The 16,490-nt window shown below is 40.3% G+C and overlaps 1 protein-coding gene across 1 annotated transcript; it reads right to left on the minus strand.

Annotated features, from left to right (window-relative positions):
- Positions 1-6,411: 6,411 nt before the first annotated feature.
- Positions 6,412-13,204, minus strand: ASMT (acetylserotonin O-methyltransferase). The gene is made up of 8 exons (XM_026035354.1): positions 13,133-13,204; positions 11,784-11,958; positions 10,625-10,754; positions 10,000-10,068; positions 9,392-9,510; positions 8,571-8,711; positions 7,412-7,534; positions 6,412-6,758 (listed from the first exon to the last, which is right to left on the minus strand). The coding sequence occupies exons 1-8, from the start codon at positions 13,202-13,204 to the stop codon at positions 6,547-6,549; spliced, it is 1,041 nt and encodes a 346-aa protein (XP_025891139.1). The 3' UTR covers positions 6,412-6,546.
- Positions 13,205-16,490: the final 3,286 nt, after the last annotated feature.

The following is a 16,490-nucleotide window of genomic DNA, read 5'->3' on the forward strand; positions in this document are numbered from 1 at the left end:
ATATGAGCATGTAAGCTATTGCTAAAAATTATTTGTATGCTTCTCTCTTGATTCTGCAGCTAGAACAGACAGTTCATTATCAGGTTTCCCAGATCTTGGTTATAACCAAGTTGAGGACACAATGAAACTTTTTCAATCGAAAAGCTCTACTACATAACTCTACTGAGAATTTTAATTTTCCATATTATTTCTAAAATTTCAGCTAACTTTTTTTAATATATTTTAGCCAGTAACAAAATAACAAGGCACCTCATAACTTAATAAATTTTATTAAGTTAGCCTATAAGGTGCCTATTTCAACCATTATTCAAACTTTTTTGTCCTGTATACAGCTCAGCAGCTGCTCATTTTCTGCATTCTAAAACTGCATAAYCTCCTGGGTTGCCAGAATATTTCTGCCCATCAGATCCATTCCAAAGAATATTCTGGGGGGAAGAAAGGTCTACAACTTCTCATAAAGTCTCTGTCTTTTTCCAGTTACAGTAGATTGGCATTGCTAGCATTTCTATTAATATCACCTGAATAGGGTCATACGGAAAAAATATCCATAAAACCGATAGTTGAGGGCCTATTATTGCTATCTCAGAAGAAGCCCAAGGTCATGTTAAAAACCTGCTTTCTGAGTTGCCTAGTGGGCACTGAGGCAGGCAAATCTACATGAATTTCCTGACCAAAATATCTAAAAGCGAGAAGAGCRATCAGGAGGCAGACACACTCATTAGCATGGCATACACAAGCTCCTACTCAGGAGCTCTGTTCCACAACCTTTCTGATTCCTTTCAGCTTAAACCCTGTTATGAGGGGTCTCTGTTGACTGGGGTCATCATCTTCAAACACAGAGGTCACATACTGCCTTGTATCATTACATACTTCCCTAGCCCCTATAAACCTTCATTGGTTAGGTGGTTTTCCTACATCTTAAGGAATTTTCTTCACCCTATCTACCCTATGCCTTTGATGCCACACTTAGGCTTCAACTCTTTAAGTACTAGACTAGCTAAGCAGGGAGAGAATAAAGCAGATTTACAAATTGATCATCCATACCCTCAGTAATCCACTACAAGTAGAAAAATAAATGTGTATGCTCTTATATATAGTTACTCCTGATTGAGAGAGACCTACAAACCAAGGCAGTAGACAAGTAGACTAACATAAGCAATTTTGATAAAGTAGGACAAGAATTAAACATGATTCATGAAGAAACAAAAAAAAAAATAGATAACCTGTGAGTTAATACTAACTAGTGACTGAAAAATTTATAATAAAGGTGATAGGTTGCAAATATTCTAATGTTTGTATTTCTGGCAGATAAGGGCCTGAAAGAAAAGATTTCATGGTAGTATTAGACTATCTGGACTCCAGCTGAAAACTCAATTCTATGAGCATTTCAGCATTTCAAATTTCAATGTCTTAAAATTCATTTGTGTTTAGGGGAGAAATAAATACATTCTCAATAAGCATTGAGCTAAATTCTAAGATAACACTAAGAGTTGTCTAAGGAATGCCACACTTGACATTCATATTATAACCTTAAACTGCAGACTTCCTTTGGCCCTGTAAATATTGAAAGTAGAAGTCAACAGTGTGCACTACTGGTACTACTTTATTTATTATACCATAGGTTTGCTGATCAAAGAAAAGACTGTTTTAAAAAGCTACAAGAGATGGCAAAGGTTAAAGACTAAATATATGTCTTTCTAATATGTCTTTCTTAAGTCATACTACAAAATTACTCTAAGTTGGAAAAAAAAACCCTTTGAGTTTTATCTGCTTTTAGTCAACTTCTGAAGGCCTTGTTACTTTAATTTCGAGCATTCTTTCTACAGCTACCTGTAAGGAGGTTGTAGTGAGGCAAGGGCCAGACATCTTCTAACTTTTCTCCAAAATAACTATGAATAGGGTAACAGGAAATGGCCTCAAGATATGTGAGGAGAGGTTGAGGTTAGATATTAGGAAAAAATTCTACTCAGAGTGGTGAAGCACTGGAACAGGCTGCCCAAGTGGTGGAGTCACAGRACCTGGCAGTGTTCAAATGTGTAGATGAGGTGCTTAGGGACATGGTTTAACAGGCATGGTGGTGTTGGGTTTACTGTTGGACCTGGTGACCTTGAAGATCTTCTCCAATCATAATGTTTCTATGACTCTATGATAGGCAAACAGTCTTTATTTTAAGAATTGTTTCGTACTGTTAGGCATCAAGACACTTTCAAGCGAGTCTGAACATAGATGCAGCACTTTTTCAGAAGGTTTAATGTATTAGGACATTCAGTTCTTTGGTTATGCACTAACTTTCTAATAGCTGTTATAAACCCTGTTAGTTTCATTAAGATGTTACTGCTACCCAAAACTGAGTTGACATTCAATAAGGGTTTATTGGAGAACTAGAAAGTAGAAATGCACAGAATTTGTGAGGAAAAATACATGTACGCATGCTCAAACGATGATGCATAGCAAAGGATGAGTGGCTGACCAGTCCCAAATACCTCAGGCATGTAGAAGGTGAGGGGAGCTCTGGATAGCCAAGAGATAGCAGGGACCATAGAGGGTGTGCTCCCAGCTCCAACCTTGCCATTTCCAGACGATTTGCAGCCTTTGGTTTCTGCCACCTGGATTACATATAGCTCAGCACTGGCAGTCCTTTTCTGCTCTTCTCTTATTTTTCTGTTGTGAAGCTGATTTATTATTATTATTATTATTATTATTATTATTACATTCTTTTTAAAGCAATCTTTTTGCAGTACTCAGGGTTGTAGTTCTTCAGTGGGTGGTGACTATCAGCAAGTTTTTTATGACCCTAGAACATCTGTTTTCAACCTGTGCCCATATGGTCAAAGTCTCTGTTATGATGGAAGATTTATGTATGGGATGATAGACAGCAAGAGTCATCTGACATCAAGGACTAGTTTAAAATGCAGTTTCTCAGTTTAAGGACTGATACTGATTAACAAGGCTGATAGGCCAGAATTRGGCCCTATAAAATTAACTCAAGACAAAGTTAGCATCAAGCCTGTGGCTTCTTAGAAGCAAAGACAATATTGTCCTTATTTAGTCACCAGGCAACACTGCTATGGAAAAACATAGAACATCTATGCAGAGCCAAAAAGTCTAATGAAATCTTAAAGAGCTAAACCAAAGAACTGTTACTAGCCCAAATTTAATTATCACATCATGAGAAAGATTACTTTAACATAAAAAACACTTAATAATAATCTTCATACTATTATACACACATTCACAAATATTGACCCTTTTCTATACTCTATTCCAGGTCCRAACATGGTTGCGGCTGGCCTGCAAGCACCAGGAAGGATGCAGTGGGCTATCATTGAGTAGACATTTGTGTCATGGTGAAGAACACAGTGAGTAGCATCCATGAAGGAGCATCCTGGAAGTGGCTCCTTTGCAGGTTGAAACTTTTAATAGGGGCCAGGAGGGTGCAGAGAGCCATCTTGGCTGTGGCATTTTGTCCAGTACTGCTCACGCTCATGGAACAACCTGTTACCCAAAGGAGTAACTAGTCAGATGCAAGCTTAAAATTTATATTTTATTGGGAATTGTTGGTCAAAGTACAGGGGAGAAAATGTGGAGAATTCAGGAGGAAAACATACTTTTACATATATATATATATATATATATATATATATATATATACACACACACAACATTTTTTTTTATCGCAACTAGGTGCTACACAAAGGAACGACCAGCAAGAGTCAGGGTTCCCAGAAGGGATGTCACCCACCTAGACCAACTACCTGTACAAGTGCAGAGGAAGCAGAAATGCAGCATGTCAGCAAATCAGATTCCCCTGGCTGTTCCTAGTCTCTGCCATGTTATATATCTCCCAGGTCATTTAAATGCTTCTGGCTTACCAAGCCCAGAGCAGCTGCCCCCACACAGCACAGCTGTGCACASCCTGTCTCCATCTGGGGCTGGTCTCCTGCATGGTGCATTCATTTTAACCCTTATACATCTAGTAACTTCCTAATGCAGGAACTGCAGCTTAAAAGCAAGTAGAGCTTGGCATGCAACACAACAGAATGACTCTAAAAATCTCTCTTTAAAGTTGTATAGAAATGATACCTAACCTCACAGAGTCATCCCTCAATCTTTGGGATGGAGAAGGAGCAGAAAGGGGAAAGGCACACTAGAAAAGGGAGATCGTATAAAGCCTACATAAGAGGCTATGTAAGTTGCATGAGAAAACATAGGGAGAAGGGAATAGGAGAAACAGAACTGAAGACACAAACATAATCTATCTGAAATATCATAAGAGTCAGTACTAATACAATTCTGTAGTTTCAAAGCTCTGGGTGTCTGAAGGTAAATATGGAAAAATGTTTACTTTTGTTAAACTAATGTTTTTCCTTATCCCTACTACACCATTTCCTTAGTGATCTAGCCAGAGAGTGGCTTTGCCATCACATCAGGRGCTGAATGTCCAAATAGATACAAGCAGATAAGGAGTGAGCAGCCTAATCCATAAGTATCTGGAAGGTCTGCTTCACAAAAGCAGTGACAGTGCCCTAGCACAACGTGTGTTTAACTGCTCTGATACTACTTCATCTGATCCTTAGCAACGATCAAAATGCTGACCACTCTCAAGCTATGCAATCACTATTGCGCACTTGATTCATTTCCGTGTGTTCTCTAGCTAATGAGTTATGATAGGTATTCTTAAACCTTTCAGTTTTAAGTCTTGGAATCTTGTTTCAACTAAAATGTTTGTCAAAATCAGGGTTTTTTTGTCATAATCAAGTTTTTTTCCAAGACACTAAGCAGTAAGCCCAAGACCAGAGCCCTTTCTCAATGTTCAGAGTTAACCCAAATGACCTGCTCTTGCTCTTTTTCCAGTCAAGGGCAGGGTTACCATTGACACCAGCTGAGGTGGGAGTCTCTGACTCATCAAAGTTATGCTAGCTGCACACACAACCTGATACATCACTGCATACCAACCAGACTGGTCTGTCTGCTGGCCCAGGGAAGAGGGCAACCACATAGACAAACAGCAGCCCACACACATGCACAAGTTTCATGGAAAGGAAAAGGTATATGGGAGGATTTCCACCATCAAACACAGGCTGCTTTTGATGTGCTCCTCGTTCAAGAGTAAATTAACATTTCCTCGGTAACAAAATGCACAGGGTTCATGTTTAGCCACTAAGTCACAGATACCAACAGCTCATTCAGGCTACTCTTTGGCATAAATCCAACTTTGCTTGTGCTATTGAATAAGCAAAATCATTTCCCTGAACAGTTTAAGGGCAGGGAGATGGCCAGAATCAACAAAGATCTGAGTCAGCCCCGCACATTGCTGCTAGTTGTTTGGTCATCCTCACTTTCTGATTTTGTGCTTGTGCCTGGCTGCTGCRGGATGTAACACCTTTGTCTAGATAGCAAGTGAACATTCAGAAAAAAATTACTCGCAGGTTGCATCTCCTGGCAAAGTCACCTTCATACCACTTAAGCCACAGAGCTAGCTGAAACCACTGCCCCAATGACTGTGAGAGCTTACTTGAACAGGATAGGCTAGGTAGCTGCACTGTGGCTCATGGTCTGTGCCCTATTGCTTTTAAGGATGAAAGGACCATTAAGTCCTTGCAATTTGGTTTTGTACCTAGCACAGAACATGACAAAAGTCCAATTCTCCCTATTGAGGGCAACCAATCCCTCTACAGTTTCTTCTATAATCAAGGAGAGGGAGAGGAGCAACTTCCTCCAGTAATCATGTGCAAAGGCAACTTAACCTTCAAGTCACCTGTCTAGAGTGTGACTTTCTGGTGCTTCCTCCAAAAGCTTCTCACTCCAATAATCTGTTTTTCTACTTCCAGGAACTGGACGGGATATTTCAGATTGTACTTCACTAAATGATTAAAATAGGTAAGGGTAGTAAGCACGTAAATGAATTCCTTGGCTGCATCATCAAGTYAGGCTACAAACTTCTCCTTTTCAAAATTTAAAGTCTAGGGGGAAAAGCCTAGCTTATTTCATTTTATTTTTCCATCATACTCATCCAGGCTCAGACAAGCTTTCTTCTGAAACTCAGAAGTGACTAACTATAGGGAGCTATAACTTAGTCTACTAACACTGTATCAGCCATCAGGGAACATGAATAAATGCATGTAGCAGACATGCCACAGAAAAGAGCTCAGTTTTACTTTGTATGAAACAGAGTACAAATTATACTGAATTTGTCAAGTAAAATGTTAAACTTGGAAAGAATGAGAAAAAAATGCACAAAAACTGCACAGAGGAGGAAATATAAATTTTTCTTGGTAAACTTCTCTCATGACATTCTCTGTGGAACTGCTGTTGGTTTCTGTCTTCCCTCTTCAGATTCAGAGACAAGCCAGCGTAACACTGCCAGACTCACAATCTGTACGAAGTCAACTCCTGCTAGTAGAGAGTCTYATAACAGAGTACCAGCTTACAGAAGAGTTCAATGCCTTGGCTAGAGCTAAGCTGATGACTGCTGCCTAAGAAAAGCGTATCACATTTCCTAGTCCTCACTGATGCACCTAACAAGACAGAAGAAAGAAGATACGATTATTTCCTTCCTAAAATAGCATCATAGAGCTTTCCAGTTCTCTTGACTTGAATGTCTGTGAAGCCAGCTGCCTGCAGGAGATTGCTGTACTCTGCTGGTGTTCGCTCTTTACCTTCCGTCTGTACCAACATATTCATTGAATACAGTTGGGTTTCTACAGGTCCACTTTTGTCTTCATTCAGAAGTGATTCAACCAGCAGCACTGCACCACCTRGTTGAATAAAGACATATAAAACACATGCTGAGCTGTGAGAAGAGGGGGTAATTTTCAGCCGAGGGAGGCAGGATCCTATACTTTAGTTTCAGTAAGAAGGAGCCTCTAAGTCATATTTCAACATCATAGAAGAGAATGAATGACCAAAAGCAACAGAACATGCCTCTGCTTGACTACTTCAGGTACTTCAGTATATCCACTGAAGTGCATCCACTAAGTCTGGGATTGAAATTCTTGTTTCCCTCAGCAGAAATCCATGTAGCTGGGATTACCAGTTTCACTGAAACCACTGAAACTATTGGCTGTCCTTTCAAAGCTCCAAAGAGATAGGGAATTTCTTCTATGGGATTTCTTCTATGACCTATGTATCTCAAAGCAGTCCTAAGTCCCATCCATGTAAGTCCTCATGCATCTACACCTCTGGAAAGAATTCCACATTCCTTGTGCATTCACAGAGAAGGAGACTAAAACCAGAAGCCAGATATAAGCATTTGCAATTGGACCTGGCCCTGCCTAGATCAGCTGTGCACCACTGAAGTGAAAGCCTAAATCAAAACACATTTTAACTGAAATACTATGCTGGTTAAGACTAATTAAGGCTAATCAGTTCTGCATAACTGATAGATAAGAAACTCTATGTTCACACTTACCCTGTGTGCAGGCCTTATGAACTTTTGCCAGCAGTTGTTTGCATTTGTCATCATCCCAGTCATGCAGTATCTTGGATAAAATATAGAGATCAGCTTCTGGAATTGAATCTTTAAAAAAATCTCCTGTAAAGCAAGAGTATATGTATTACAGTAAACTCCAAAATACAGAGGACTGAGTTAAGAAAGTATTTCCAGTTATATTCAGTCCTAAAGACTCTGACCTGACATGTCAATGACTCAAGTTAGACAGTTGAAGTTATTCAGTAAAAGTCTTCTCATGGCACAATACGCCTTTTTGTTTGTTTGTTTTGTTCCTTGCCCAGCTTGTAGGAGGATTGAAGTGTTTAAATAGGAGTTAATTTGAAACAATCATTGATGCACAAGGAAGCATTGGAGTCTTTGATGTCTTCTCTGAAGTCTCCAATTTCATAAAGCAGTGAAAGCAGAGATACTCCAAAAAGGGGGGGGGGAGGGGGGGGAAGGAGAGAGGGGAAGAACTTCTCTCTTAGCTATGCATGATTTCATTATTAAAAAACCTCCAGGAGATACTGAACCACCATAAATCCATAAGTAAAAATACTATTCTTACACTTCCTAATATTGGCTGCTTGGTGATACGTTTTGTTCAGCACTTGGTACTGAATTCCTTCTTTTCTGCCTGCATCATACTTTGTCTCACCCATTCTCACTTCCTTGTGTCACTGGCGCACTCAGCATTTCCCATATATCTCTGTCTCCCTTTCATACACCCCTTTCCTTCCTCAAAGACATCCTGTTCACAGAAACTGAAGCATTAATATGTCCTTCCAACCACTTGGAAGCTTGAAAACATTAAAAATTACATCTCTCTATAATCAGTTTCAGAGACGGTATAAAGACCACGCAAGATCTAAAGAGTGAGCAAAAGGCATTAAACTATCTCACCCATCTCAAAGCCTCAAATGTTAGTGGACTTGAAAATGGTTTGATTAGAGAAAAATAAAACCTTACTTAGAGTGGCCTTGCTACCCCATGTATTTATCCTTTTCTCTGCACAGAATGCACAGGAAGCTCCGCTCAACGGCACAGCAGCTGTACACAGTTGCAGGGGCTGTTTTGCAGTGTTCTTGTTCTGCAGACACTGGGTAATTTGCCCGAGTAAAGAGCACTTGGCACTTACCTTCGTGGAAAGTGATCCGACACTCCTCAGAGGGGACAAACCTCTCTTTGGCCACTTGCACGACTTCTGGCAGGTCGTAAATTGTGACTGCTGAGTTKGGATACATGGAAACACACTCCTGGGCCAAAGCTCCTCCACCTCCTTCAGGGAGAGCAAAGATGATCAGTATTGGCCCCAAAACCCCCTAATACTGCAGTGTGCCCATGGGGGGATGCCATGRTCCATGCAGCCTCCCAGGATGTATTTGCCTCCCACCTAGCACCAAAAGGAGGGGAAGAGGGACCAGCATAGCCATGGCTCGCATGTACCTCCTCAGGCAGATCCTGCCGTGGCAGCTGGAAAGAGGAAGATGGAAACAAAAGTCACCAAGACACATGATGGGAGAGGAGCTGTGGAGCCCATGATGGGGACTCTCATGTCCCTGAATGCTGGCTGTGCTCAGGARCAGCGAGGTCCACGAGGTAGGAGGCTGCAGATTCCTACCCTATTAACCTTGACTGAAATGGAAGAGGGAGAGGGGACAGCAGCAGAAGGATGTACCAAGCATGGAAGGAAAGGAGTATCAAAACAGGAAAACTAGTCATTACTTAGACATATGAGATGTTCTGAAGAAAAAACATGCAGCTTTCAAATACTCACACCATTCTTGTATTTTCATTTCCAACTCTACCCAAAAAGCAAGCTGACAGGATTCTCAGATATATATTGCTTTCTCTTTCTATTGCTTTGCACATCTTGTTACTCAGGTAGTATTTTGCTTTTAAAAGCTCATAAAAGATGACAGTGCAGAGGCTTGTAAAAGAAGATCTACTGACACTCACCTCCCAGGTCATAAATACGCTTGAAAGTAGAAAGGTCAAATGCAGCAAGAACATCTCTGCCACATATACTCCATATTGAGTTCTGGCCAGCCATGAATTTCAGCATTTCTTCTTCTGATCTAGTATTGCAAACAGAGCATGTGGCAGCTTACAACGTCCTTGATGATTCTTATCGTACAATTCTTATCATTATTTTAGCTCAAACACTAATCTTATATTCTATTGACACACAATAAATTCTCTCTGCATACAAAATCTACTTTAAGAGTTACTGCAATGCATTCCTGCATGTGAATAGGAAATTAAGGTTAGGGAAGTCCAAAAGTGTATGACATTGATAATTTTCAGGCATCCAAGGGATTTTTCATTCAATTACCATTGTAATGTGCCAAAGTCTTCCTGTCATATAGTTTTCAGAACAGCAATTTCTGCTTTTCTATTCAAAATATAAGAAAGCAACAGATATTTCTAAAAAACAGATTCTGCAAGATCTTTCAGATGAATGAGACTCTCACACAGCATATTTAATTGCCCTGAGCTGTAATTCAAAATAAATATTTCTTTTATATTAAGAAGAATAAAATTCCTATTTATATTCTAGCAATTACCTGTACATTGCTCCAAAAGGGTCTTTAGGTGAAATACCAAAAGCTCTTTCATATTGGTTTCTTCCTTCTCTAAAAAAGCAAAAACAAACAAACAAAAAAAAGCATATTAAAGTGTATTTCTTTTATTTCCCCCCGGAAAATAAGTTGCAAAGTTAATTCACAGCTGTATATAGGAATTACTTTGCTCAAGGTATAGGCCAGTCTTTTGTAATGGCTGACACCATTCTCACACCCCTACCTGCCACCCCAGAAATGAGAAAGAAAAGTATATTTTTTCTTTTTTAATATTGAACAAGAACATCTGATTCTTTATGAAACTAAATCTGGAATAAAAGGATGAAACCATCCCCATCAATCACGATCCCTAGCTACACAGACTGCAGTGAGACTCCAGCTCTGCAGGAACCTACTTTTGCTCTCACTTCCTTCTGCAACAGACATAACTTCACATACAGAAACTTAATTCCTAAATCCTTTCTACCAACAGCAAGTCCTTTGCCCCCAGGAGCACACAATGGAGTAATGAAAACAGCATCCTTTGGCCATTCACTGAAACACCCGCCTCACTCACACAGCAAAGCAGCTAGCAAAAGGCAGCACACAGCGCGCTCACACTTCTCCTTACCTCACAGCATCTGTCAGGTAGTGCCAACACAAATAGACTGTATTGGAGTAATACATCATAATATGATACTGAGACTTGGGACTAGATTTTGTAAGGTAGAGATTGGAGATTTCTGTATTTCTGTAGTAAGCTAAAGAGATGAAATGAATATGTTTACTCATATGTATGCCATCGCTTTGCCCAGTCTGTTGGACAGCATGATATTTACCACCAAAAGATGTCTACTTGCATATTAAAATCAACAGAAAAAGAAGAAAAAGAGATATACAGCCGAGTATACAGAAACRGAAAAACATCATGTTTACAGTCAAGCCTTTCTGGCACTGTAATCTGGGGTAGGTGAGTGATGGTGAAAACTTTGTGTTGCCCCAGTCACTGTGGGTAAATGCTATCTACTAACACTTACCCTAGCATCAGATACTTCTTTAGGGAAGAGAAAGGGGAAAGTCTTATGGTGAGTGTCATTATTTACCTATAAATTTTGCTTTACGAAGAAGGTCTATGCTCTATTTAACCAAGAAGTCTTTGCAGAAAAGTCTTTTTTTCCTAAATGGCAATGTAAGCAAGTGAGGACTCAAGTCCACAGAACATTTTACCCCATCCTATATCCCCTTTGCATGCACTGGAGTGGGCTCTTTTTCAGACAGATTAACACTCAAAACCCACTGTGGAAATCACTCTCACTTCCTCCAGGTCCTCCAGCACTCCAGTGCAGCTCCAGGGACTGCTCTGGTAGCCTGGAGGAGCAGAGGCATCAGATCACCCTAGAACAGCAACCTGATGTGAAAAGCACAGACAGATTCTCCAGGGCTACCCATGCCGCAACTTGACTTGGGACATGCTCAAAGACGACATATAAATAGATGCAAAGGCTTGTGCTGCTCTCCTTGATGCCCTTGGACAACTGCTTTATGCCCTAAAACTGGGCAAGAAAACACAAGCCAGAGCAGGACACAAAATTTTAAGGCTTTCTTTGCAACTTTAGTCAAGTTGGCATTTACTGTTGCTCTTTCAGATGAAGAAGGGCTGCTGTTCCCAAGCAATTTCTCTACATACAGTCATTGGCCTAATCCTGAATCTCTTCTCTCCCAGCACACCTTGCTTAACTTTGAAAAATGTCAGAGCTTTTGACTTCTTCCCCTTTCCCTGCCCTTTTTACCTCCTTCTCTTGTCACCTCTACTGCCAATAGCTTCAGTCCCACGCAGGTATCCAGAAGTCTTTCCATCCCAATGGGGCTGGTGCCCAGGCGTGCAGCGATGGCATCTGAAGACAGGGGCCCTCCTGACTCCAGCAACAGATCAAACACTCCCAACTCGCAGGCAGTAAACAAAACCTGGAGGTAAAGGAAGGTCAGTGGAAGTGGTCAGGGAAAGGAAGATCAGGGGAAGTGAATCAGGAGAAAGGGTCAAAGACCCTGCATTTCTAACTCTACTTCACTGAGCAAAATCAAAAATCTCTATATACATATAGTGATTTTGATAGAAGATTATAGTTTCTGATACTCAAGTCCAATGATAAAGCYGTAGTTGTTCTGAGCACTGAAAACACCATGCGCTGCTAGCAATGCCTCAGACACCAAAGGAAACTGAAAAGAGCAGACAACATTTGTGAAGGACCACATTTGAGATTAGGTTTTCTACATAAATGCTCCTGCCTGTACCATAGCTCCAGAGGGCATTCTGACAACCATTTCTCTTGGTCTTTGCCTGGAGCACCATGTGCTCTTCTGGCTAAAGATCTAGCATACATTACAGTGAATCCTGGTGTCTCTGGTGTGTCTTGCAGCGGAAAGTGTCAATCCTCCTGGGATAAACTCCACACATACCAAATCCCAGAACAAGTCTGTAATCTGTGGCCTAACGTACATAACCTAAGCGTATACAGTGAAAATATCCTTCTTTGGCTGCACATAGACAAATAGTTCTGTGACAGATAGCTTTCCATATAAACTCACCTGAAACATTAAAGAACACARTAACTCTATGATAATTTGGAGGTTTCTTTTCCTTTCAGCCAAGAATATCATTTAAACAGGATATCAAAGTTATTGAGATTATTTCTTGAAATATAATATCAATACAAATTTGGAAGTTATTTGGGCACCAATCTTTCTCCTCAARCAAGAAGAGTTGTCCTCATCCATTTTTTGAGGCTCTCCACTGACAGCTCTCACTTTCCTGAATCTTGGAATATGCAGTATCTGCACATCCTGGCAGAGCAACCCTTCCATTAGCAATTTTGACAGAGTTGCAGCAAGGGAAAATAGTAACAATAACTAAATCGTGAATGAGGAAAAACACAAGCAAATTGGAATATAATAAATTTATCTCCTACTGCATGCACAGACATACACTCATGTACAAACAACATCAGCAAACATTAAGGAAATTGAAGCTACTAGTTTTGCCTCTACCTYAATCAGTGATCACCAAGGATTCTAAGTGAGACCCTTGGCTTTGAGCATTTCAGTCTTAGACGTATATCCAATGCTGATTTAARTTTCTTACCTTTGAGACTAAAAATCCATTGGTGTATTGGAACAGGATTTGAGGATAGTCAAGGTCTTCTGTGGAACCCATCTTCTTTCTGTACTGAGGCACAGATCCTCTTGTCCTCTTATTTAAATAAGCTTCTTTGCACCAAGCAGGGAGCACACCAGGTGATCCACTTAATCTTATTGCTTCTGAGAAACCCACCGGTTACTTATTACCGGTTACCATGGGCTAAGTTTTTGGGCTCCAACTAGTGCTTTTGCTAGGTTCACTGCTAGTCTTTGGATCCTTCATCCTCAAGTAAAGGCCTCAAGAAGCAGCACAAACTAAGGCAGTATCATCAGTTTGGTGGTTAACTAAAACTCTACTACTTCAGAAAAAAAACGCAAGCTTGTGATAAGCAAAAAAGAAAGCACTGCAAAACAGCACTGGGAACTTAAATAAGGTAAAATGCCATGTCAGAGTGCATAAACCAAAGGATGGCCTTATTCTGGACTTATTCAAAGCAGGTTTTCTCAGTGGGGCTGGTATCTGGGTGCTGAGAAAGATCTTTGACGAGAGATCCTCACATATATCAGTCAGCCCAAAGACATCAGACGGACGAAGACAATTTGGCAACGCACTTCTTCAGGTAGAACTTGCACAATCCGTGGGTGTTAAGAGGGAGGAAATACCAGCTCCTTTGCGAAGGGTCATGGCACTCCCCATCAAACCTGTCTCACCGCAGAGCACACTAACTCAAGTCAACCCTCCCTCATTACAGATTGGGGGCATATGAACGGCAGTTACTTTGATCTAGTTACAACACAGAGATGCCCTGAGCCTTAAGATGGTGTGTCCGAGGCCTCAGACCCCTTATCTCTGCAAGAAAGACTGGCATAACTACTACAGAGTTAGCAGGACTGATGGTGGAATGAAGCCCAGAGCATAGTCCAGACAAGGAGATGGAAAGAGATGACCACATGCTACAATAAACTGGCTGAAACTGAAACTTGCTGTGATGTGCACAGGTCTAGGGGACCCTGGTGCTGCCTATGGGGTATCCCRCGGCAGCCATTCCCTGAAGAAGCTAAGGGAGTCTGTTCACAATGTTGTCCTCCTGCAGTAACTAAATTKGCTCTGACAACTTTCACTCAGGTAAAGTCTACTAGAAATTAAATCCACCTTTCCTCACTTTCCATATTTTCCAGGTGTTTCCCCAACACMGTCTTAAAATGAAATGCTTACAGGATGGTCACCAGTGGTGCCAGACAGGAATGTCATACTTGCGATTAACCCTATTTTCTTTTTCTTTTTTTGGCAGTGCGTAGTGTTCTACTTTTTCCAAGGCACAGGTTTGCTCTCCTTCCTTCCAAAACTAAACTAACAGCGACCTGCAGAAAGTGCTTGTGAGGAAAGAATAAAATAACTGTGAAATTCTAGATGGGGATTCAAGTTAATCCAAGAATGAATGACTCTTCATGGAGAACACACCTGACAGACATTTTGTCAGAAACTTAATGTCTTAAATCACTTTCACTAGACCTCTCTGCCATACTGTTCATTACTCATGTGGTTTCCCCTTTACCGGCATACCAGGTCTGAGCATTAAGACATTACAGCAAAACCCAAAACGTAAAAACACCTAGAATAATATAGGCAGAAGTAATACAATTACAGGCTATCTAATGCAACATACTTCACAGTTCTGTGCAGTTTAGATGGTAATATTCCATCTATTTTATACTGTGGGTCCTCGAGATCATAATGTTCTCTGCAAGAGTGATCATGAAATCTGTGCTTCACTCATTTCTCACTTCACACTTGATGAGACAAGGTTTCCTTGAAGGAAAAACCTAGACTTGTGGTTCAAGTGCATACCTATGTTACTAAAGGAGCTCTTCCGTGCCTACCCCATGTGCCCTCAGGAATAAATTGCTCTTAGATTAAAAGTCATTAGCCAAAATCTTAGAAAGCTGAGAAAAGGCTAGTTCTGCAACTCTGTTACTGAGAAACCTCACAGCAAATTGGTGGAATTTTGCACAATAAAGGCCATCAGCTGGACCAGAAGCAAATGGTCCTCTCAGAACTGAAGTACAGATTTCTCTTCACTTGGATGGAACAAAACAACTCCATGAAGAGCTAGCTGCTGCTCACCAGCTTATAGACTGCTGGTTCAAATGGTTCAGCCACAGAGGCCTAACCAGGTGTTACAGTGACATTCAGTACTAGTACTAGCATTAGAGATTCAGCTAAGTATGAAAATGCTCTACCCTTAATTCTTATAGCTTTGTTGAAATAACCAAGTGGCCAAGTACACAATTAATAGACCAGGGTGTCCCTGCAGTGCACAAACTCACTTTGCTTAAGAATAAGGTATCGGATAAGGGAGGCTCTGTTTATAAAATGACCACAGAGTTGATTAAACTCACTTGAAGTTCTTTTTCATTATGACTAAACCTCTCTGTTGAGGACATCAGATGTAATCATCTAATGGGATTACTACCGGTAGTGAGATGCAGAGGAGGAAGGTTGCAGATAACCCACACCAGACTGATGAGAAGCCACAAACAYTGTCTTGCTGTTTCCAAATAAACTGTTGCTGAGGCTTAAAGTCTAAGCTTCTTTTAATCTACAAATGCATTGGTGAAGATGAAATTGCAATCAATTTATTACTCTGAAAACCCTATCAAGGTTTTCTGTCATAGGACTTAAATCACACACAGTCTAAAGCAGTTTTGATGATTGAACCCATCTTTCCTTTAGTGACTCAAGTGTTTCAGTGACTACAAATACYGCACAAGAAATAGTTACATCATTTTTGTATGTTACAAAGGTAAAAATTACCTAAGAAAAACTCAGAGTGAAAGTGAAATTAATGTGTCTGCTAGTGAGAAATGAAAAGTAACACCACATTTTTATGTGTAATTCCTTGTAAGCAATAAGGACAAAATTCAAGGAAGTAACTAGGATAACGATTTTCAATAAGGTCAGTATAGAAATAGTTATTATGCCCATTATAATTACAAACGCTTTAAATATGCTCAGGGTAAGTCTGTTGCAAATTAGTCAAAAAATTCAAGTGAATTCTCTGACTTTTTTAAAAARGGATCCTAACAAGTCCAGTTACTCAGTGTCAWAGTTTTCTTTGGCATAGGGTGTCCGGTTTATAGAAATGTTTCATTTTCTTCCTTATAACCCTTATCATGTTTCACAACAGATGTTTCCCTAGCAATGTGAGTATAGTGTCTATTACATATTGAGACTGACTTTCGTTTCGGCACTTACATCACACCTCCTACTGGCAGGAAAGGAAATCCCATATACGTACCTCAGTCTCTGAAGAAACAGATTCACAGATTCACAGAATATTTAAGGTTGGAAGGGACCTCTA

The sequence above is a fragment of the Nothoprocta perdicaria genome, unplaced genomic scaffold (genome assembly GCF_003342845.1).
Source record: "Nothoprocta perdicaria isolate Ctin4 unplaced genomic scaffold, notPer1 scaffold_159, whole genome shotgun sequence".
Lineage (NCBI taxonomy): Eukaryota > Metazoa > Chordata > Aves > Tinamiformes > Tinamidae > Nothoprocta > Nothoprocta perdicaria.